Below are 21,125 nucleotides of genomic sequence, written 5' to 3' on the forward strand. Positions count from 1 at the left end.
CAATATTAGAAATAGCAACAACTAGGGCGCTCAAATGTGTTAAAAAACCCAAAGTGATTTGTGACCCGGATGTGTGACGTCATATTTGAGGGACCGCGCTGTCTGAGGACATGACAGTTAAGTAACCGGTGTGTGTTTCACAAACTCCCCCTGATCAAGCTGTGCCTCCGTTTTCACAATGTTTGCTTGTAGTCGCAGTTTGAACAGCGCTGTGGTGTCTGCACTCCGTCTTCTGCGCAGTAATCAGGTTAAAACACCTTTAGCAGTACCAGCAGTGCATTTCAGAGGGTCAAGCTTTAGCTTAATGCTAGCCGCCAGTTTGCAGAAACTGTCTGCTGAACTTAAACTCATCTCCTCCTCCTCAGACTGCCGTCACTGGACAGCTGGAAAGACCTCTGTCCACGCAAACCGACGGGGAGGTCCGCATCGCAAAGATACTGAAGGAGAAGTTCCCTTCAGCCTCGTCACTCAAAGTTGTGGATATATCAGGTAAACACTTAAATCCGCGGAAATGATCCTGATCCGCCTAAGACGGGAGCACGGCTTAACACGTGGGAAATGACAAGGCTGGAAATGAAGCTACACAAAACTTTTCGTTCATACACAGTGGGGGCAGTGTCAGACCTTGAGTAAATTTTTAAGGATTCATCTACTGTGCAGCTGCCACATGAGGAATTACTGACAGGCAGTGACGGTGCTAAAAACAAAGACATCACCCAGATTGACAGGATTACATGTTTTTCCTCTCTTTGCTTATTAGCAACACCCTTATTTCCTTTTATTGTAAGGAACCGATCTGCTCCTTTTAACTCTGGTTGGTGGTATTTGATTTGTTAATTTTGTGTAAACTTTTCTGTTATTTGCACATACACTGTGGATAAATACTTTCCCCTGGTTTATATCATGTGATACCCATTATCACTGATTTGAAGCTTTTTGAGTCAGCTAACTCAAAAGACCCTCAGAGGGATGCATTCCGATGCAGGATTAAAGGATTTGTGAGCTTAACGTTTTCAATCTTAAATATGCTATTTAAAAAAAAAATATATAGATAGATAGATAGATAGATAGAGAGAGAGAGAGAGCTGGGCGATAGAACGATAACGATATGTATCGCGATATAACTTTTACTCGATAGAGAAATTAAGCTATCGCGATAGACCTCGCCGCTCTTGTCATCTTAAAAAAAAAAAAAAAAAGTCAGCCAAATTCAGTAGCGCAGAGCCGAACCAATCACAGCCGCAGCGTCACGTCGTGTGACTTGTTACGTACAGCACAAGTGCCAAGCCGCACGTGTGTTTGTTTGGGAAGCAGCCAGCGGGTAATGGAGCCAGCGCTTAATGGAGGAAATGAGTGTGCCGACTAGAAAAATCAACCGAGCGTGACCGAAGAGAAAACAGATGATGGTTCCAATGCCGGAGAGATTGTCGAACGGAAGAGCCAAAGAAGGTCCGTAGTGTGAAGGTATTTCGGCTATTTCAAGTCTGACAAAAAACAGAGTAGCGTGCACTGTAAATTGTGCCGAAAACAAGTCTGGAAATACAATAAACTGGTGCATGCGTCACACTGCGCCACGTTATTGTTTCGGTGAAATGAATTTCTACAATACTGTTACTGTTAATTCTACTCTCTGCAGTGTTTAAATGCTTACACATACACACAGTTACTGTCCGTCCACACATACGACTCGGTTCTGCTTCTATGCCCCAGCTTTGTTTACTTTTTCCCACCGAGGCTTCTAGACTTCTGATTGGCCAACATTTCTGCACGGTTAGGAATCTAGCGCCACCTGCTGCTTTGGCATGTTCATAGCAGCGTTTTCCTTCATTTCTGCCTTTATGTGTGGACGGGATTCTTTTTTAAAACGAAAACGGAAAATCTCCGTTTTCAAAAATACCCGTGTACGTGTGGACGTAGCCTCAGTCTCTGACTGGAAGCGCTAATTCGTCATTCGGCTTTTGTCAGACTAAAGTAACTGTTAAAACTGTTTGAAAAGCTCAGCTATACAACAAGGAGAGATTGAGAATTTCCTTTTAGTTCTCAGTTTATTTGATATTGACAAAAGTTAGTCAGTTTTGTCTGTTCTTCTGTAAAACAAACTAAGATTTATTTTTAGAATTAATATTTTGTTTCTAAGTGGAATTGACAATTTAGTAGTCTGTTTCGTTTGTTCTATTTTGAAACTTAAACGCTTTAGCGGCTGCCTTTTGTGTAGTTTGCAATATTTGCCTTTATTTATCTGAAAAAGTCTCATGTTCCTTAAGTACATCTACCCTGTTGAACTTATTATGAGAAATAAATATTTAAATCAAAACAAGCTGCTGATTATTTCACATTTTACTTGTGAGCAACGGCACATTTAAATCTTACAAATATAGTTATTTGGCTTATATCGTGATAGATATCGTTATCGCCTGAAATGAAAAAAACATATCGTGATATGAAAAAATCTCATAAATATATATATATATATATATATATATATGGTTATTGTTTTTGCCTGGTCGTACTCTGCTGCTAAGTCTGTTTTAAATTGATGGATGGCAAATAACATCCAACAGATTAGAGTATTTGTAGCCCATTTAATACCAAGAACAATCAGTCAGTAAAATTAACTTCACCTTCATCTGGTCACCCACTTATTAATACCCTCTGCGAGACGATGTCAGACTTGATTACATTGATTATCCTTTGATGTGTGTATCACTTTTGAACTACACACAGAGCACATGGAGTTATAAAATCAATATATCAAGTCAAAATTCACAAAAATAATTGGTTTTCTGTGGTATTATTCTCAACTTCTTTGTAGCAATAATGTGGCCCTTTTCTGATACCTTGTTTTTTATTGTTGTTTTGTTTATCAACCACTCGAAAAGGCTTAAAGACTCAAATGATGCAGCAGACACCACTTTTTAGATGTCTTGGAGTAAAAAGCCCAGGTTAAGTCTTTAACTGCCTTCATGATACCCACCCACTTCATATGGTTTTAGGTTTGCAGAATCGGCTAATGCAAAGAAATCCCAACTATGTTGAATTTGCCTGGTAGGACATGTAGGTCTTCCCTGAAGCCGTGCATTTGAACTGAGGAAAACTCTGAAAGCCAAGGAAGCAAACAAACAAGCAAAGCAAGTCATAAGATTCTCTGTTTCTGTGTTTCTGTTCTGTTATTAGGTGGCTGTGGGGCCATGTATGAGATCCACATAGAATCCAGTGAGTTTAAAGGAAAAAGGACTGTTCAGCAACACCAGTTAGTCAATCAGGTAAACCCCTAGAAACCTTGTCTAAACTGATGTATTAAATCTAAAATTGTTGATGTTTTATTTAGTCTGTGTTGAACCTTGTATGTGCTTGTTATTTGTTTTTTTTAAAGATGACATGAAACGCTACACATATAAAGGATAATTTACATCATGGAGCCCTGCTCTCAAAAACTGACATAGATGTAACTCTGTCTGTGAAGCTGGATTAAATATGTTTAGCACCATCTTCTGTTAGTATGGAACGTGATGTCACTGGGTTGCAGCTAATAGTCTTACATTAGTTTATGTTTGCTAACCAGTGACAGAATCATGATCAGGTTTGTGCTGCCCCTGGGTATAACAATGAGTTTTATGTTAAGAAACCAAGGATATACTGTCCACTTTTACCGTCTTGTCTCTAGCAGTATTTGGCTCTCATTACTTGGCTAGCGGCACTGAAATGGGAAAATCCATCTGTTAGCTGCAGTGTCTGGGTTTGTATAGCACTCCATGAGGTAAATTAACCTCCATAGATCTAGTGTTTCATGTCCTCTTTTAAGTCTGTCGTCTTGGCTTCAATTAACAAAAACTTGTAGTTTATATTTGCAATAGTTGATATTTTAATCACAAGTATTGCGTATGTCTTGTCCTCCACAGGCACTCAAAGATGAGATTCGAAACATGCATGGATTACGAATATTCACTGATGTCCCACAACATTAGAAAAAGTCCTATTTCTGGCCCACAAACCTTTCCTTTGTTCACCCTCTCTAGTATGAATGCACAACTGGGAGGAAAAAAAGCTGTTATGTACTAAACTAATCCTGTGACATAGATGTTAATGTACCAGTGGCAGAAACGCACAGGACCTTATCTGTAGCAGTTAAACACTGACAGTGTGAAACATGCATGATTGCTAAGTGAGTTATCATGTACTCTAAGATAATATATTGAACCAATGAAAGCTGTGATACGCACAAAATGGCCTGCTAAATTGTTAGCAAAGTGTCAAGTCATGTAGGCTCTTCCCATTGTGGGGTCTCCTGAGGGCTGATGGTGATGCTGGTGTAATAATGGGCAGTCTCGTAATGGTGGAGAATAGCTACAGACTCTATTTTTAACTGGGGAGGGATCTGTTTATGGAGCATTAGTTTGCAATGTCATTAACTCTGACCACAGTCTGTGTTACCGTCTAGCTTAAGATGATTAATTTCAAAATTGGTTACTGGCATTGGATTGTACTTTGCTCCTGTGTTTATGCTACCTATTCCTTTCTAATGTACCTTGCAATAAAAGGAAGCTACTTTTGTTGACTGTTTTCTTTTTGTTGCTTAAATTTAAAAAAAAAATCCATTTATATAAAAAAGGAAATGCGCTCACTATTACTGCCTGTCAAATTAATCTAATATTAATCACGCTGAGGATTAAAAGTGAAAATATGAAGTTTTTCATAACATCTTTGCTGCTGTTGAATGTTGAAAAATGATGGCAGAAAGCAAGTGGAAGCCTTAAACAATAGGCTTAAATCATTTCAGCTGAACCAGTGTATAGCTGAGTGATGGAAGTTCATCGCTCTGATCTGTAGTTCTACAAATCTGTTTGAAAATCTTTCCGCTCCTTTTTGGAGTTTCCTGTTATTTAAGCAGGCTGCCGCAGTTAGCTACGTTAGCAGCTAGCATGTTCTTGAGCTCAGATATTCAAAGAAGTACAAAAAGTGAATGTTAGACAAGTGTTATTATGGCGTCTTGGCTTCTTCAGGATGTGTAGTAAGCAGTAACGTTTATAATAACTTTTCATTTTATTATTTATTTATGCTTGGCACATATCATTGGCTTCTTTTTGTGTTTGAGAAATTTTAGATTAAACCTTTTGCAAAGAGGTCCGTTTATAAAAGAAAACAGTTACGATAAAATTAGGAGCGAGTGTAGCAATTTATGATGCAGGAAGTTGAATGCGTCAGTAGGTTGTTTTAAGATGTTGCCAGGGTTACAGGGTTACACCGTAACCTTGGCAACAGTTGATGAAGTTATTTTCTCCATGACCATGGAGTTTATTCTACAAAGAAAATTAGAAGTCAATTTCAAAACATTAGAAATATTACACCACCTGATTTATTAATTTTTATTGCGAAAAGGCTTTTTACTTTTACATATTAGGTTTTGTGTTAGGTAGCAAACACACAAAATTTGTTAAAGAATATGATAAATTAGCATTTTGCTAGTTTCTCATTAATTGTAGCACCTGACATTGAACCACTCCAGGCTACTTGAATCTATGTTTATCCATATCTAAGAGAGGCCTATAAACCTTTTCAGCCAGCCATAAAGACTTCATAGTGTCCTCTGTATTTGGACACCACGGCCCCAGCTGCAGGCCCAAGGCTGGAGCCCACCAAAACAACTCCCTGATAACGACTGTGTGATGACTATTCTTCCCGCCCCATGAAGGACACCTGGATTGGCTGGAGGACTGTTTACTTAGCCTGATAGGCCGAAGGACACTGTCTCAGCTAAACTATGGACACGCACACACACACACTTACACTGATAAGCACTCACTCATCCCCCTCCCTTTCCAACGCCTTCGATGCTTGTGCCCTACCGGGGATGATAGCAGTCAACTGGACCAGCACAGATGCTGCAGGACCGGATGCGCTGTCTACGCCGGCTCTCTCTTACCCTTTACCCGCCCCTGTTGCTTGTCTCGTGTTTCTATGGTGTATTGATAGTCATGTGCTTTTGTGCTGAGGTGTTTTTTCTTTTATCAAACTGTTCTCCCACTAGGAGCTCAGTCTGAGTGGAGTTTTTTTTCTCCTCCTCTTACCTCATGTAGTGTATTTTCGTTGTTTTTTTTCCTATCAGCCTACCTTCTGACATGTCTGCCCAATGTGATGTTTGTGTAAAGTTGGTCAGAAGGTTCCTTTGTGAGTGCGCATGCGCCATTAGCGTGCTGCCTGCTGTAACCCCTAATTTCCCTCGGGATGAATAAAGTATTCTGATTCTGATTCTGATAGTGAAATGCTTTTCACTGTTTTGTTTTGGGTTTTTTTGTTTTGTTTTGTTTTTTTTACAGTCATAATAAAAGCCTTATTTTTAGGTTGCAACCGTGTGATATACAAATTAAGAAATTAATTCACGAGCTTTAAATGCAGAATCTTGTTTCCATCACTGGGGGAAAAAATATTATCTACAAATTTTTGGTTATTATCTCAATCTTGACTTACGAATAGGAGAAAAAAGATTTTTTTTGCCCTCAAAATTTTTTTTTGAGGTTTTAATCTCAGAATTTGGGGTTATGTATCTATAAATAATAAATTATTATTATTAATAAACTAATAATATGACATTTTGAGTTACTCAAGTCAATTTTGACAGATTTATCAATTTTTAAAAAATCTGTCTTTTAGTTATTTATTTATTATATATTGTCATTTAAACATCGTTTAGCCCTGTTTAATAGTTAATTTAAACAGAGATTTCGAGGGATGTAAAAGAATATGTATTATATATGTATTAAATGTATCCAAATTTAAAAAAAAAAAATTATAGCCTCGAAGAAACTTCAAGTCTACAAGTCACGAATACATTATTTTAAATAGGAATGTTGCACTCGCACACAATCATGCATACCATGATTGATTGTTGTTAATTCTTCGCTAATTCTTCCAGGTTTGTTTGTTTTGTTTCCTCTGGTCATTTTTATAGTTTAACCCTTTAAAGGAGAATAAAAGAAAACATCCCATTAAACTATAAAACTTTGAATCTTTATTATGAGGTTAACGATTATTTATTTATATCCTACTTGGTTGTGCTGCCGAGGGCATCTGAAGGAGTTCATCAGACTTAAAAGTTTTGCGGGCGCTTCACCACCAGATGGTGCACTTTATAAGTCGTACTGGCGCAAGGAAGGATAATTCACCAGGATGAAATAATTTCCTGATTTGAAATAGCAAAGTTTTTTTTGTTGAATTAATCGCCATCTGTCAGACTTAAAATACTGGAACTTTAAACCTGCGTGAGTGCACGTCGCTTGCAGATGATGAGGATTCAGCTTCCACTGTGGATAACCGTCCATACAGCGCCTGCCTGTGTGCAGGCTGCACCGGCTGCACGCCCAAATCACTCTCGACTAGGAACGGGGAGGCAGAGCAGCTGGTCTTCGACATGGCTAAAGAAGGAGCAGACATGACAGAGGAAACCGAGTACATGATAGACAAAAATGTGAAGAAAGAAATAGACAACGTGGAGACGTCTGGCAATGCCAAAGAAATGCGAGCGGTGATATTGTCAGGTTTTGGGGGTCTTAACAAACTCAGGGTGACCAAGAAGGCAATGCCCGAGCCTCAGGATGGTGAAGTGAAGATCCGCGTGAAAACATGGTAAATATGAGGGTGTCAGTGTTTTTCATTTGTACTTGTGAGCTGCGGTCTGATCTGGTCTTTTACTCCCACGTTGCATGGTGCGTTTGTGAAGTCTAAACGCTGATCAACAAGGCTTACACAGAAATTCGCAGTCATGAATCCACAGGTCTTTTCTGGTACAGGAGGTTGGGTGGCTGATGTTCATAACAAGCATATCTGATGCCACAGTTTCCAGTCATTCTATGTCACACTTTCTATTTTCTAAGCGCTTGTTTACAAGATATTGAGCAAGTCATTTTTCCCCAGGTTGCAGCTGAGCTTTTGCCAGTGTTAGCAGTGTGACATTGGGAAAATTAAAGTGTACTGTTTATTCACAGAGGAAAAGCCTGTGACTCACTGCTCATAATAATGCAATAAACAGTGCTGGGTAATCCCTACATCTCTTAACACCTCATGCTAAATATTTGATATTAAAAAGCTGTTAGAGACTGTTCAGGGTCATGGTCGTCATCCAGATATCGAATCAGATGGATTCCAGTGTAAACAAACAAGAATTATTCTTTGTTGCAGTGGCTTGAATTTCCTGGACCTGATGGTACGTCAGGGGACTATCGATAATCCCCCCAAACCCCCTCTTGTCCCTGGATTTGAGTGCTCTGGAATAGTAGAGTCAGTGGGTGAAAACACAAAGGGATTTGAGGTTAGTGTAATTACAGCTTGTTGATGCAGTTGTTCTATGAGTACATGCTGCCAGAGAAGTACACCAATAAAACTAGAGAGGATGCAGATTGCAATAAGTGCTGTAAGCGTAACAATCAGAAATATACTGCTGTTAATTCATAATCTGATGACATTTACTGCCACATGACGGGCTCACGTTAGTGTCTGCCGTGTGTTGACCTCCTTCCCTCACATGTTTCTTTCAGATAGGCGACAGAGTCATGGCTTTTGTGAATTACAACGCCTGGGCGGAGGTGGTTTGTGCACCCGTGGATTTTGTCTACAAGATGCCAGATGAAATGACGTTCGCTGAAGCAGCAGCCTTCTCCCTGAACTTTGTGGCTGCTTATATGATGCTCTTTGAGGTTGCCAATCTGCGAGAAGGGATGTCAGTGTTGGTCCACTCAGTAGGAGGTGGTGTAGTAAGTCCAGTTCTCATATGACTAGTGCACACCCTCTAAACAAATGCACACATATGGAATTGTTGTTTAATCCCCGCTGTTAATAGTGCTATTTATGCCGTGGTATGATTTATGTTTATGTCTGCTTTCCTTATCCTCTGTGCTCTCGGGCACTGATACATTATTATAACTGTTATTATGTTCAGGGTCAAGCTGTGGCTCAGCTCTGCTCCACCGTGCCTAATGTCACTGTGTTTGGGATCGCTTCGTGTTTCAAACACGCAGCCATTAGAGACTCCGTGGCTCACCTCTTTGACAGAAATGTTGACTACATCCAAGAAGTCAAAAAGTAAGTGTGTTGTGTAAGTGGTTTTACTTCTTTTTGACAAATTTTGGCAACATTCACTCATTGAGTCAAGACTGAATGTGGAGATGTAGTCAGGTGAAGATGTTGCCGGTTACCCCTTTAAACTAACGTGACAACGCTTAGTTAACAGAGGGTAAGAGGCCTGCTGGAGGATGCAGATGTTACTGCTTGCTTTATTGGTCATGTGTGGCTGTGGTCACCATGGCAACTCACAGCTCATCTCAGCAAGCAGCAGCATTGTGTAGGGTGGAGGTCTGTAGCGGCAATGTGGAACAGCTGAGCCAATTAGGCCAGAGGAGCGATTTCTTACACGTTACACTGACATCAGAGACGGTTTACGCTACAAAGAAACCGCTGGTTGCAAACGTTCATGGGATTGGATGCGGTATGCCACAGGTCTACTACAATTAATCTGCGGAGGTTTCATGTAGTTCTAATGATGTTGCAAAGCTTTTGATTATTTCATCACCAAACGGCCTCCTCTGCTTCACAGAGCTCTGGCAGTAATTATCTGTGGCTATACTAGAAACAGGGTAGATGCGCATTAGTATGATGTATGAAAATCCATATTTGCCACGTTGTAGTACCTACAGATGCAAATGGCTTGATTAGGAAATGATGTTGAGTGCTTTCTGCATACATGTCAGCAGTGGTAGTGGATTAATATGCCTTTCATCTCACTGGTCCACACATTCTTCTCAGGATCAAGTGCAAAGTACAATTAAATTAGCCCTTTTACAAAAGGCAAAAAACCATGAGAATCACAAGACCACCAAGCTGTTCAGCCAGCCGGGTGTTTGGGGCCACAAGGCAGAAAGTATGGACTTAATGTCCCCTTGATAATAACATGCCTTTCATTCTTTCATATACCGTACTCTAAAAAGTCTCATTATGGCCCTTTTTTTTCCACTGGCTAATTCTGTGTGCGATGAGATCAGAAACTTTTTGTAACACAGTGTAAAATATGTTACCGATGAGGAGCTACGTGGGCACTGCAACACATCAATAATCCCTGTATAAGAAAACGTGGGCTGCAACTTTTTCTCAGAGTAATACTCCAGAGAACCAAGCTCCTTATCTTATGAATCCATGATTAGACAAAACCTGAAGCTGCTCCAGCATGAATCACAGGCTGAAAACACACACACATATAAATAAATTATATATATATTTATATATACATATATCTATATATATGCTTACAGAGTATGTTTTGCACGTTTACATTTAGTGCTTGTGGACACAAACAAGCCAGTGCAGTCATATCTCTGCCTTTCACTGTACTTTAACTCAACTGCTCGAATTCTTCATGACATTTTCAGTAAAGCTGAAACAATTAGTTGCTTAACTGATTAATGGTAATTGAATGTTGCCTGTTATTTGGATTTTAGATTAATCTACTGGTTATATTTTTACCCTTGTGAGCTTTCTAAATCTGGGTGACTGGGACTCAGGAGGTAGAGTGGGTTATCCACCGGCTGAAAGGTGGGTAGTGTGATCCGCAGCTCCTCCGGTCTGCCTTTCAAAACGTTAAGATGCTTAACCCCAAAATGAATGTGGGGGTGACAGATAAAATATAGTGCTGTGTGAATGTGGCTTGTAGCGTCTAAGTTTCTTGCGGGCTCAGTAAGAGTAGAAACCTTTCATATAACTGCCTCCATTCCTTAAATCACTTGTTTTCTTAGACAAAAGTGGAATACTACATTAAAAAGGCAAAAAAAAGTATTATGTCTGAAATCGATTCAAATTTGTCCAAAATGTGTCCAAATCTTTTTTCTGCTAATCTTACCATCGAGGCTAAATGTTTCAGCTCAAATCTGTGTTTAAAATAATCTGTTCATTTATGAGACAACATTCAAATAATTTACTGGTTCTAATGAAGTGTTTAAATCTCTGCATGTTGCATGTTTATTAGCTCAATTGAATATTTTTTAACTGTCCCTTTGTTCTTGGTGTTTCAGGATTTCTCCAGAGGGAGTGGACATTGTGCTTGACTGCCTGTGTGGGGAGAACACAGGCAAAGGCCTGAGTTTGCTGAAGCCGCTGGGAACTTACATCCTGTATGGTGGGGATGATATGTATTCCTTTACTGTGCAAAAATGTATCGCTTCAAAGTCAAAATAACTACATTTTAAATCTTACTTCAAATATTGAGAAGTACAGTCTCACTCTCGAGTCAAATTCCCTGGCCCAAAAAAGCAGTCTGGCACGAACACGCAGAGATTTTTATACCAGTTTGCGTGTGGATTAAAGAAGCTTTAGAGGTACTTTTAGTTGGATTTTGTTACTTTTGCACAGAGCCCGAGTAGCTGTTTTACATTCCTCATGGCAATCTATCTGTCTTCTTGCTGCAGCTTCAATTTTTACACACACCCATAAGAGTGGCACAGATCTAGTCGCAAAATAGTGAGTGTCATTTGAATAATATATACTCCAGAGCCTGCAAATTGAATGTATTGTCCTTCACAGCAACCAGTCTTATCTGGTCTCCGTTAATTACTTTAGCTTCTGTCAAGCCTCATGAATCAAGTAACATGATTACAGAGAGATTAATTCATTATCTGCAGCCATACTCAAAATGTGCAAAGGCATACTTGCACAGATCTAAAGGGCTAAAGGTGCCAGCTGATCCTCCCCCACTCTCCCTTCATGCTTCATGGCTGCCAATTATTGACTAGTCACTTCTGTCCAGTATACAGAAATCCTTTTATTTTTGTTTTTTCAGGCGCGTCAAACATGGTAACTGGGGAAACAAAGAGTTTCTTCAGCTTTGCAAAATCTGTGAGTCAGAGATGCAGTCTATCATCAATATTTGAAAGGAAACTACACCCTGTAACTGCCCAATCAATTATAAGTCACAGGAAATGAAACGCACGCACACATCCGTCACCCTCGTTTGCTTGTTTATTTGTTTTTACAGTGGTGGCAGGTGGAGAAGGTGAACCCTATTAAGCTATACGAAGAGAACAAAGTCATAGCTGGATTTTCGCTCCTCAACCTGCTCTTCAAACAAGGGAGATGTGGCCTCGTGAAATCAGTGATGGACAAACTCCTGTGTTTGTATGAAGAGAAGAAGATCAAGCCTGTAGTGGACTCCCTCTGGGCGCTGGAGGAGGTAAGAACTTGAAGTAATCAGAGGGTTTAAGACACAGAGATCGATGAGGATCAAATTAAAAATGACCCGATCACGTCGGGCAATCCGAGATGCCAGAAAAGATTTTAAGAAGAATTGGTTTAAACATCCTGGACAGAATATAATGTGTTGTTTGTCGCTGCTGAACGTTGTCAGCTGTCCTTGGACATTCTTCCACAGATGGTGGGTAGGTTGAATCTTCCTGTTCAACTATTATGTCACACCAACACAAAAAGCCAAACAGCCCATACATCAAGCACTTGACACTCGATTTCTACAGATTCTTTAAGTCTTCCTATAACTGTGATCATTCAGTTTCTCAGGAACCTTTGTACAGTAGATGCATGTTTCCTCTAATAATTTGATATTTACATTAAGAGATCCGGATCAGTCTTTTCCTGCATTGTGCAACATTTAAAAGGGATTTGAGTTCAGGGGAACATCAGTAGTAAATGAAGACCCATGACTGGAAAAAGAGAGACTCATAAATACACTGTCACAATTGGTTGTGTGTAGAACATATTGAAGCATTGAAAACCAGACTCTTTCCATCACATAGGCAATTTTACAGACAGATGAATATTACCACATCTATGCTCGATTTCCTCTTTTTACTTTGCTCGCTCTGCTATATTTTTACAAGGGCATTTGTGGCTCACATCCCCATTGGTACATAAGCCTAATGGAAAAGTACCACTTTAAGAGAGCGTACCTATGCTACTTACAGGGTTTTTCCTGCCTAAAAGAATTTTTAGTGCCCCCCAAAAACGCTTAAATCCAAGCCAAAGGACAATCACCGGCATCGTAATGAAATACTTTTTTTTATAAAGCAAGTTTGCTAATTGGGGGTTTTAGTTGTCCAAGCATAATAATCATTTCTGTTTATTAAAATGGTCCGAAATAACAGAAAATGCACTGATTTGTTTTATACAAGGTAACACACACTCACTACTTTAACTGTATGCAGGGCCATCATGCTTATTCATCCACTTAATCCCCATATTTATCCATAAAAGCTCCGGCTTGTGATGCGGGTTTAGCCGGTGTGCATTTGACCACTGCTGGGCTCCTTCATGAGAACAGCTTCAGTTTAACCCCTTTTTCATATTTGTGATCCTTCCTCTGATGTCCACGTGTACCTGCAGTGGATACAGTAAAACGGGGATCGGAGTAAGGCAGGAACAGTTCTGTGTTTTTCGTCTGTAGTTAAATGATTCACAAAGATGGGGACAACCATGGCCCATCGCCACAGCTGTTTTCTCTTATTTGCTTAATTAAACCATTTGCAAACAAGGAATGTGTGGGCTGTACAGATGGTGGTTGATTTATTCATTTTTCTGCACCTGTGGGGTGGAAAAGCTGCACTTTTAATATTCTTGTAGGTTAATGAATTCGGCAAAGCCTTGCAGCTCTGAATGACTTACCTCTGCACCATTTCAGACCTAACAAACGCCAGAATCAATGAAGAACCTGCAGCTGGGGACTTGAGACTAAATGGACTGGTTTTTGTATAGTGCATTTCTACTCAAAGCACTTTAAAAAACGGGCCCTTTTTTCAACATCTAACTTTCACTCTAACATAATGGGAGCAACCCAAGAATACTATAATATTCAGAGTGGAGCAGGCAGTGATTGAACCACCAACCTTCCAATTAGTAGACAATCTGCTCTATCTCCTGAGCCATGGCCACCCCAGTCCACTGATTTTCTGGTTACTGGAAAAAGAAGCAGAAAGTTTATCCTTGGACTTTGTTTCATACTGAAAAATACCTCAGGAATTTAGATGAAAGCAGAGGCAGTGTAAGTAATAATCACAAAAAGCTTACTGTAAGTTATTCTAGACTCTGTCTACAGTCGGAGAGATATTTTTGTGAAATAATTTCTCATGGGAAACTTTCCATGCACTGTTGTCATTACTTTGGCAGATTGTTCAGGCTATTCACTGGAACCATTGCCCATGAAGAATCTCATTAGAGGGGAGGATAGCGTGGGATGTAGTGTCAGGGGCACAGCTTGCCTCGGTTGTTTATATGCCTGGAAGGAGAGGTTAGTTTACATGCTGACCATTGCAACCTTTCTTTCCGGAATGAGAAGTTGGACAATATGCATGGCTGGGACAGAATAATGGGAGTTTTTCTAATCGCTGCTAGTTTCAGTCAGGAAAATATTGTACAGCTTCTACGCTGAATGCTATTAAAAATCCTGAAAAACAAAATCGAACCCACGTTGCATGAAAATTGGTCATTATGCACAGAGACCTAATTCGCTCAAAATGTAAGCGGAATTTATCCAACCCCCAACCTCTTCTGGAAAGTTGCTACCTAACAGCAAAGTGCTGTACAGGTTTATGACCCACTTTTCCTATTGGCTTGATTTCTGTGACACAACGGGTTCCAGACAAAGGCATACACTCAGCTGCGTCTGCGTGAGTGCATGATATGGCATGGTAATCTTTTGTGGTGGGTCTGACTTTATTTTTGCCCTTTTATCAGTAGCACCATGCCTAACAGAGTTGATTCTTTAACCTGTTAAGTAAGTTGCTGTCACAGCAAAATAAATAATGATGACTGAATGGCCTAGCAGTCGTTCATAAACGTTGTTTCTGGTCTCCTTTTGCCTGCTGGATGGCAATACGGAACCGGAAAGCGTCGCTCGTTGTCACATGTTGTGCCTCTTATTGCTCCCAGGCCGTGTTGGTGAACACGAGCGTGATGTTTTATGACAGCATATGAAGTGTGGGTTTTTCGAAAACAGTGTACATTTGCAGGAGCCTTGTCAGTGCATGGCAAACTGTTGCCTCAACTGCTGCATCACGACTGGATATTGAATTATTTTCATTTGAATGCAAGCTGTAGAGTTCGCCACAACGCAGTGCTTAGTGTTCTGGGATTTTGTTTACAGGCGCTGATGATGTGCACAGGGATTTCTCTGCAGCAGCCCGCTTGCCTCAGTCTACCGACAATACACACCTTATTTCTGATTTTCTTTAGCTGGCAGTAAAGATCACACAAACCTAAAAGATTCTGACTCACTGTCTTACTCAGTTTTGCTCTCCTAGCAGGAGCACTGAATTGAGGGGTTTTGCTGAATTTGAACGTGTCATGGTATTTTTCCACAGACAGCCGAGTGGCAGAAGCCTCATCTTCATTTAAAGATAGTTTAAGAGCCCTATCATGTTGATACATGATGTCCTTTATTATATCACAGACGTGATAGGTCACCTATGGTTTACTCTGCAGTGTAGTGCACAGCATCACATTTTATCTCTGAAGACGGCATAATGTGTGCTATAGATGTAGCTGCCTAATTGAGTTTGGAGTCCTTGGTTCAGTTCCTAGAAGGGTTGTTCTTTATTTTATTTTAATTCTATCTACTGTAGCTATTGAATGTGGGGATAACAGTGAGCCAGGTTATTAGGAGGTGTGGTCTGAGACTTTATTTATTTTGCAGAATGTGACTAAGATTTTTTGCAGTGTAGAATAAACCATTTCTGGAATAAGACTGCAGAAACAGTTATTCTTAATGTATCTGTTATTAGAGCCTGTCCCTCCCTGCCAGATTTTCAATTCAATCTCTTGCTATAGATCTTGCATCAGTGAGGTGTTCAGCGTGATGTCAAATATCAGCCAGCAGAGTGAGTCAGCATCATTTTGTCACCGTTAAGGCCATTAACTTTCCTCGCACAGGAAGTCTGTAATATAGCTGTGCTAAAAATGGATCCCGTGTCTACAATCTGCAGAAAATTATTGAATCTTTTTGTGATTTTGAAATTTTATCAGCTGGTGTTTTTTTTTTTTTAATCCAATTTTACAGCAGTCTCTCTGTTAGAGATCTTTTATTGTTAAACCAGCTTTTTTTACATGTTGAGAATAAGATCTGTGCGGCTTTTTAAGAAGAGGTTAAACTTATGTTTTCTTCTCAGGTAAAAGAGGCGATGCAGAGAATTCATGACAGAGGCAACATAGGAAAACTCATTCTGGATGTTGAGAAGTCTCCCACCCCTCTGGTACGAAAGGCTTTTATTGCTATATAGACATTTTCTCTTTTAAAAGGTGACAGACTGCATACATAAACAGACATGGCTGTTAAGAGTTTTAATTTCTCCGTATGGATCGGTCTTATATTCAAGCCTACTGTAGTTTATGTAGGATTGTCTGGATGCAAAATTGGATAAATATGAATTCCAAGTCCACATTTTTAAGAAAATCTATAATGAAAATGATTTTTTTTAGAAATGCAAAAGGTATTCTTCTCACACTTCATTTGCTAGCTGACATACAAAGTGGCATTTGTAGTAAAACTATATATATATATATATATATATATAAACAGCAAACCACATAAGTAACTGCACATTTTCTTCTCATGTCAGGATTGTGAGAGCTGGATTTCCTGCTGTCCTCTTCATTTCCATTGTCATGTCAGCCCATCCTCTGCCCATTAGCAGAGTTCGCTGTGTGATTTGATGTCAGCTCACATTTATTTCCACCTCTGTTTCCACTAAACGGTTAATGGTGGCAGTAAAAAATGTTTTATCTGTAGATGGCCAGCGACAGCACGGAGACCAGTGAAGCAGGAGAGGAAGAAGAGGAGCCCGAGGGAGACAACGACAGCAAGGAGCGAATGCCTTTTATCCATTAGACCCGACAAAATCCCACTGCAGCACACCTAGAGACACTGGAGAGGCAGCACAGTTTCACCAGAGCAACACAACCCCAGTCGTGTGTGTTTGTGTGCATGTGCTGTATGCATGAATGTATGTATGTGCAGTATACTTTAGTGCCTCTTGTCCGTTTCCTATTATGTGTCAATTGATTAGTCTAAGCAAAGGATAGGATGCCACAATGTGCAAGAGCCATTTTCAACACAGTGTTACATTATATGCTGTACTATGAAGTAATTACCTGCTAGCCAATAATATGAATAGGTTTGTGTTCACTTTATAGTTAACTGCATCTGCCCACAGTTTATTAAATTAACAGCAAACCACATAAGCATTTAAACCTGCCGACCTGCTATTCTCGTTTTATGATTAGCACCCCATGAAATAGATTAAGTAAAGCGCCTAAGTGTCAAATAGTAACAAGGAAACATTTCTAAATATTTCACAGCACAGGGGAAAAAAGAAGTATTTTTCTGTGCTCGGCTGTGAGAATTAAAAGCGAACAGCTGAAATAGGTTTGAGAAAGTGACCCCAGTGTTCTAATTGTTCCGATCAAGGGAGTGCATCCCTTTGTTGTGTTAACTAATATGTAAGCCAGGAGAGGCAGAAAAGACTGAGTGTAGATATTTGCATGACATTTTATGCTAATGTGCCAACCTTATATTATGGGATCACTAGTGCCTTTGAGCTACAAACAAGTGTAAAATACTTGAAATGTATTCCTTATGTGCAGTTCACATTGAACAAACAAACAAAAAGTTATTTTTAGGTGGAAAATGAAGTGTAATCTGTTTAAAAAAAAAAAAAAAAACATCATTGGATCATTTAATAAGAGGGATTTGGACTTATTTTTCCCACTGAACTGTATATTCAGAATTTACATAATGTGTAACACCACGATTGTAACATTTATTGTTTCCGATCAGAAAACCGTGAACAGATTTGTAAACACTTGAGTAGAACAGGACAAATTTCAATTTATACCTGCGTCAAAATCCTGGTTTTTCTTGAGCATTAAGTAGTTAGTCGGACTCAGACTGCAGTTTAAGGTATTTAGAGTCTCTAGCTTGCCTGTCTGACCAAAGTTGTTTACTTGCTGGTGCCTCACAACAAAAGTGCCGTAAAACTCCATAACTGACGACGTATTTTTACAGTGAGCTCGTGTATGAGGCTGATTTAGGAACACTGTGCAGCGCTTTAGTTAAGTATGGCAAGCTCTGCCTTTACTCTGCAAGTACACCCACCTACTCAGACGATTTTATTTTTGAAACTTGTGAGAATCTGCTACACTATTTCAATTTCTCTAATTACGCTACCTTGCTTACTCGGTGTGTTTGTATCGGCTAGCTGTCTGAATCCTTCATCATTTTAGGCTCATCTACAAAAACAACACAGGATGTCAGTGTTTTGTAATTGAAAAAAGTAGAAACTAGTCAATGTGTAGCTTAAAAGTTATGAGTAAACACTGCATGCTTTGAATGTGATAAACAGTGAAGAGAAGATGTTCAATGGGTTTACTAAAGTGATCAGATAAATTATATCCTAGACTTGAAATTTAGGGCGTTATTTAGACAATTTGGGGAAGAAAATCTAAAATTCGATGCCTTCAATGTCCCTGTTAGTGTCTGTGTGCGTGAGAGAGACAGTTGTATGTGTATTCATATTGCCTCGTTTAAAAAAAACAAAAGAAAGAAATGTGTACAACTTGTTCAGCACTGTAGTGTGTTCACAAAATTCCTCAAACTATGGTTTACCTGTGATATATTTTTGTCACATTTTTGTTGTGTACTTTCTTTGAGCACTGCTCTGTTTACTTGAATAAATTTATCTGCAAAGCATTTCTTGCGATTTTGACTCGTGTTCAGGTGCTCGTTAATGCAAATGTCTAATCAGCCAATCACATGGCAGCAACTCCATTCATGTAGGCATCTAGATATGGTTATTATGGTGAACATGGTGATTTAAGTGACTTTGAACTCGTGCTTTTTGGTCACAGATGGGCTGACTATTTCAGAAATACTTTGTTGGGTGAAAATGTCTAGTTCATGTCAGATGTGAATAACTGATTACAACCAGTATGAAGAAGAGCATCTCTGAATGTCCACAATATTGAAACTTAAAGCAGCCGCACTACAGCAGCAGAAGAACAGACTGGGAGCCACTCTTGTCAGCTAAGAGCACGAGGATATAGTTCACATAGGCTCACTAAAATTAGACAATGTGAGATTGGAAAAATGTTGCCTGGCCTGAAATAGCTACAGCGATTAGAGCACGCTGTAGGTATTTCAGGTACTGTGCTGCAGTGGTTTGTATCATATCTATAGACTCCAATTTGTGCGTGTAAATGGAGAGTCGTCTTCACACACTAAGGTCAATTATGGTGTTCCACAGGGTTCAGTGCTAGGACCAATTCTGTTTACATTATACATGCTTCCCTTAGGCAGCATCATTAGAAGACATAGCATACATTTTCACTGCTATGCTGATGACACCCAGCTCTATCTGTCCATGAAGCCAGATAACACACACCAATTAGTTAAACTGCAGGAATGTCTTAAAGACATAACGACCTGGATGGCCGCTAACTTTCTGCTTCTTAATTCAGATAAAACTGAGGTTATTTTACTCGTCCCTGAAAATCTTAGAAATATGGTATCTAACCAGATTCTTACCCTGGATGGCATTACCTCGGCCTCCAGTAACACTGTGAGGAACCTTGGAGTCATTTTTGACCAGGACATGTCCTTCAATGCACATATTAAACAAATATGTAAGACTGCTTTCTTCCATTTGCGCAACATTTCTAAAATTAGAAATATCCTGTCTCAGAGTGACGCTGAAAAACTAGTTCATGCATTTATTACTTCCAGGCTGGACTACTGCAATTCATTATTATCAGGATGTCCAAAAAACTCGCTGAAAAGCCTTCAGTTAATCCAAAATGCTGCAGCAAGAGTACTGACAGGGCCTAGAAAGAGAGAGCATATTTCTCCTGTTTTGGCTTCCCTTCATTGGCTTCCTGTTAAATCCAGAATTGAATTCAAAATCCTGCTCCTCACGAACAAGGTCTTAAATAATCAGGCACCATCTTAGCTTAATGACCTTGTAGGACCCTATTAGAGCACTTCGCTCTCACACTGCAGGCCTACTTGTTGTTCCTAGAGTATTTAAAAGTAGAATGGGAGGAAGAGCCTTCAGTTTTCAGGCCCCTCTTCTGTGGAACCAGCTTCCAGTTTGGATTCAGGAGATAGACACTATCTCTACTTTTAAGATTAGGCTTAAAACTTTCCTTTTTGCTAAAGCATATAATTAGGGCTGGATCAGATGACCCTGAATCCACCCTTAGTTATGCTGCAATAGACGTAGGCTGCTGGGGGATTCCCATGATTCATTGAGTTTTTCCTTTCCAGTCACCTTTCTCACTCACTATGTATTAACAGACCTCTCTGCATTGAATCATATCTGTTATTAACCTCTGTCTCTCTTCCACAGCATGTCTTTAATCCTGTCTTCCTTCTCTCACCCCAACCGGTTGCAGCAGATGGCCGCCCCTCCCTGAGCCTGGTTCTGCTGGAGGTTTCTTCCTGTTATAAGGGAGTTTTTCCTTCCCACTGTCACCGAAAGTGCTTGCTCATAGGGGTCATATGATTGTTGGGTTTTTCTCTGTATCTATTATTGTACGATCTACTGTACAATATAAAGCGCCTTGAGGCGACTGTTGTTGTGATTTGGTGCTATATAAATAAAATTTTATTGAATTGGTCTGACAACTCTTGATTTCTGCTGTGACATTTGAAGGGTAAGGTCAGAATTTGGTGTAAACAGCGTGAGAGCATTCCTCATGTCAACAGTTTAGACTGCTGCTGGTGCAATGGTGTGGGGGATATTTTCTTAGCACAATGTTCGACCTCTTGGTAGCAACTGAGCATCATTTAAACACCACGCCGTGTCCATCTCTTAATGTCGACAGTGTACCCATCTGATGGTCTACAGCAGGATAACACACCATGAAAGTAAATAATGCACCAAGGAAGAAATTCAAAAAGGAATGAACATTGCAAACAAAGATGAACACAGGGTTATACACTACCAGGAAACAGGTGGGGATCGGGGCACAGCTGAAACTAATCAAGACAAGTGAAGACAGTCAAGGTGGGGCTGAGAATCACAAAGGAGAAAAATTGCAGGTAAAAAAACACCTTGAAAGTAAAACAGGAAGTAACCGGATGACCGAGAGGA

At 39.8% G+C, this 21,125-nt stretch overlaps 2 protein-coding genes across 3 annotated transcripts; both read left to right on the top strand.

Moving 5' to 3' along the window:
• The first annotated feature begins 89 nt into the window (after window positions 1-89).
• bola3 (bolA family member 3) lies at window positions 90-4,550 on the top strand. Its single transcript, XM_004543134.2, has 4 exons — window positions 90-247; window positions 366-489; window positions 3,175-3,263; window positions 3,900-4,550. The coding sequence occupies exons 1-4, from the start codon at window positions 179-181 to the stop codon at window positions 3,963-3,965; spliced, it is 348 nt and encodes a 115-aa protein (XP_004543191.2). The 5' UTR covers window positions 90-178; the 3' UTR covers window positions 3,966-4,550.
• Window positions 4,551-7,159: 2,609 nt separating this feature from the next.
• vat1l (vesicle amine transport 1-like) lies at window positions 7,160-20,621 on the top strand. Of its 2 annotated transcripts, none has more exons than XM_076882954.1 (9): window positions 7,160-7,620; window positions 8,173-8,302; window positions 8,529-8,744; window positions 8,930-9,072; window positions 11,052-11,155; window positions 11,816-11,871; window positions 12,011-12,205; window positions 16,146-16,229; window positions 20,379-20,621. In XM_076882954.1, exons 1-9 carry the CDS (start codon window positions 7,406-7,408, stop codon window positions 20,532-20,534), a joined length of 1,299 nt encoding a protein of 432 aa, XP_076739069.1. In that variant the 5' UTR covers window positions 7,160-7,405; the 3' UTR covers window positions 20,535-20,621. The 2 variants fall into 2 exon arrangements, with proteins under 2 accessions (XP_076739069.1, XP_004543192.1); XM_004543135.5 differs by lacking the exon at window positions 20,379-20,621 and adding an exon at window positions 16,766-18,724 and having other exon boundaries at window positions 7,166-7,620.
• Window positions 20,622-21,125: the final 504 nt, after the last annotated feature.

The sequence above is a fragment of the Maylandia zebra genome, linkage group LG1 (genome assembly GCF_041146795.1).
Source record: "Maylandia zebra isolate NMK-2024a linkage group LG1, Mzebra_GT3a, whole genome shotgun sequence".
Classification (NCBI taxonomy): Eukaryota; Metazoa; Chordata; class Actinopteri; order Cichliformes; family Cichlidae; genus Maylandia; species Maylandia zebra.

Bases quoted from the DNA above. Each gene is read 5' to 3' on its own strand.
- bola3 (XM_004543134.2), top strand. From the start codon at position 179: ATGTTTGCTTGTAGTCGCAGTTTGAACAGCGCTGTGGTGTCTGCACTC. The intron at 248-365 runs GTTAAAACACCT...CCTCCTCCTCAG, and splicing joins GTCTTCTGCGCAGTAATCAG to ACTGCCGTCACTGGACAGCT. The intron at 490-3,174 runs GTAAACACTTAA...TTCTGTTATTAG, and splicing joins CAAAGTTGTGGATATATCAG to GTGGCTGTGGGGCCATGTAT.
- vat1l (XM_076882954.1), top strand. From the start codon at position 7,406: ATGGCTAAAGAAGGAGCAGACATGACAGAGGAAACCGAGTACATGATA. The intron at 8,745-8,929 runs GTAAGTCCAGTT...TATTATGTTCAG, and splicing joins ACTCAGTAGGAGGTGGTGTA to GGTCAAGCTGTGGCTCAGCT. The intron at 11,872-12,010 runs GTGAGTCAGAGA...TTGTTTTTACAG, and splicing joins TCTTCAGCTTTGCAAAATCT to TGGTGGCAGGTGGAGAAGGT.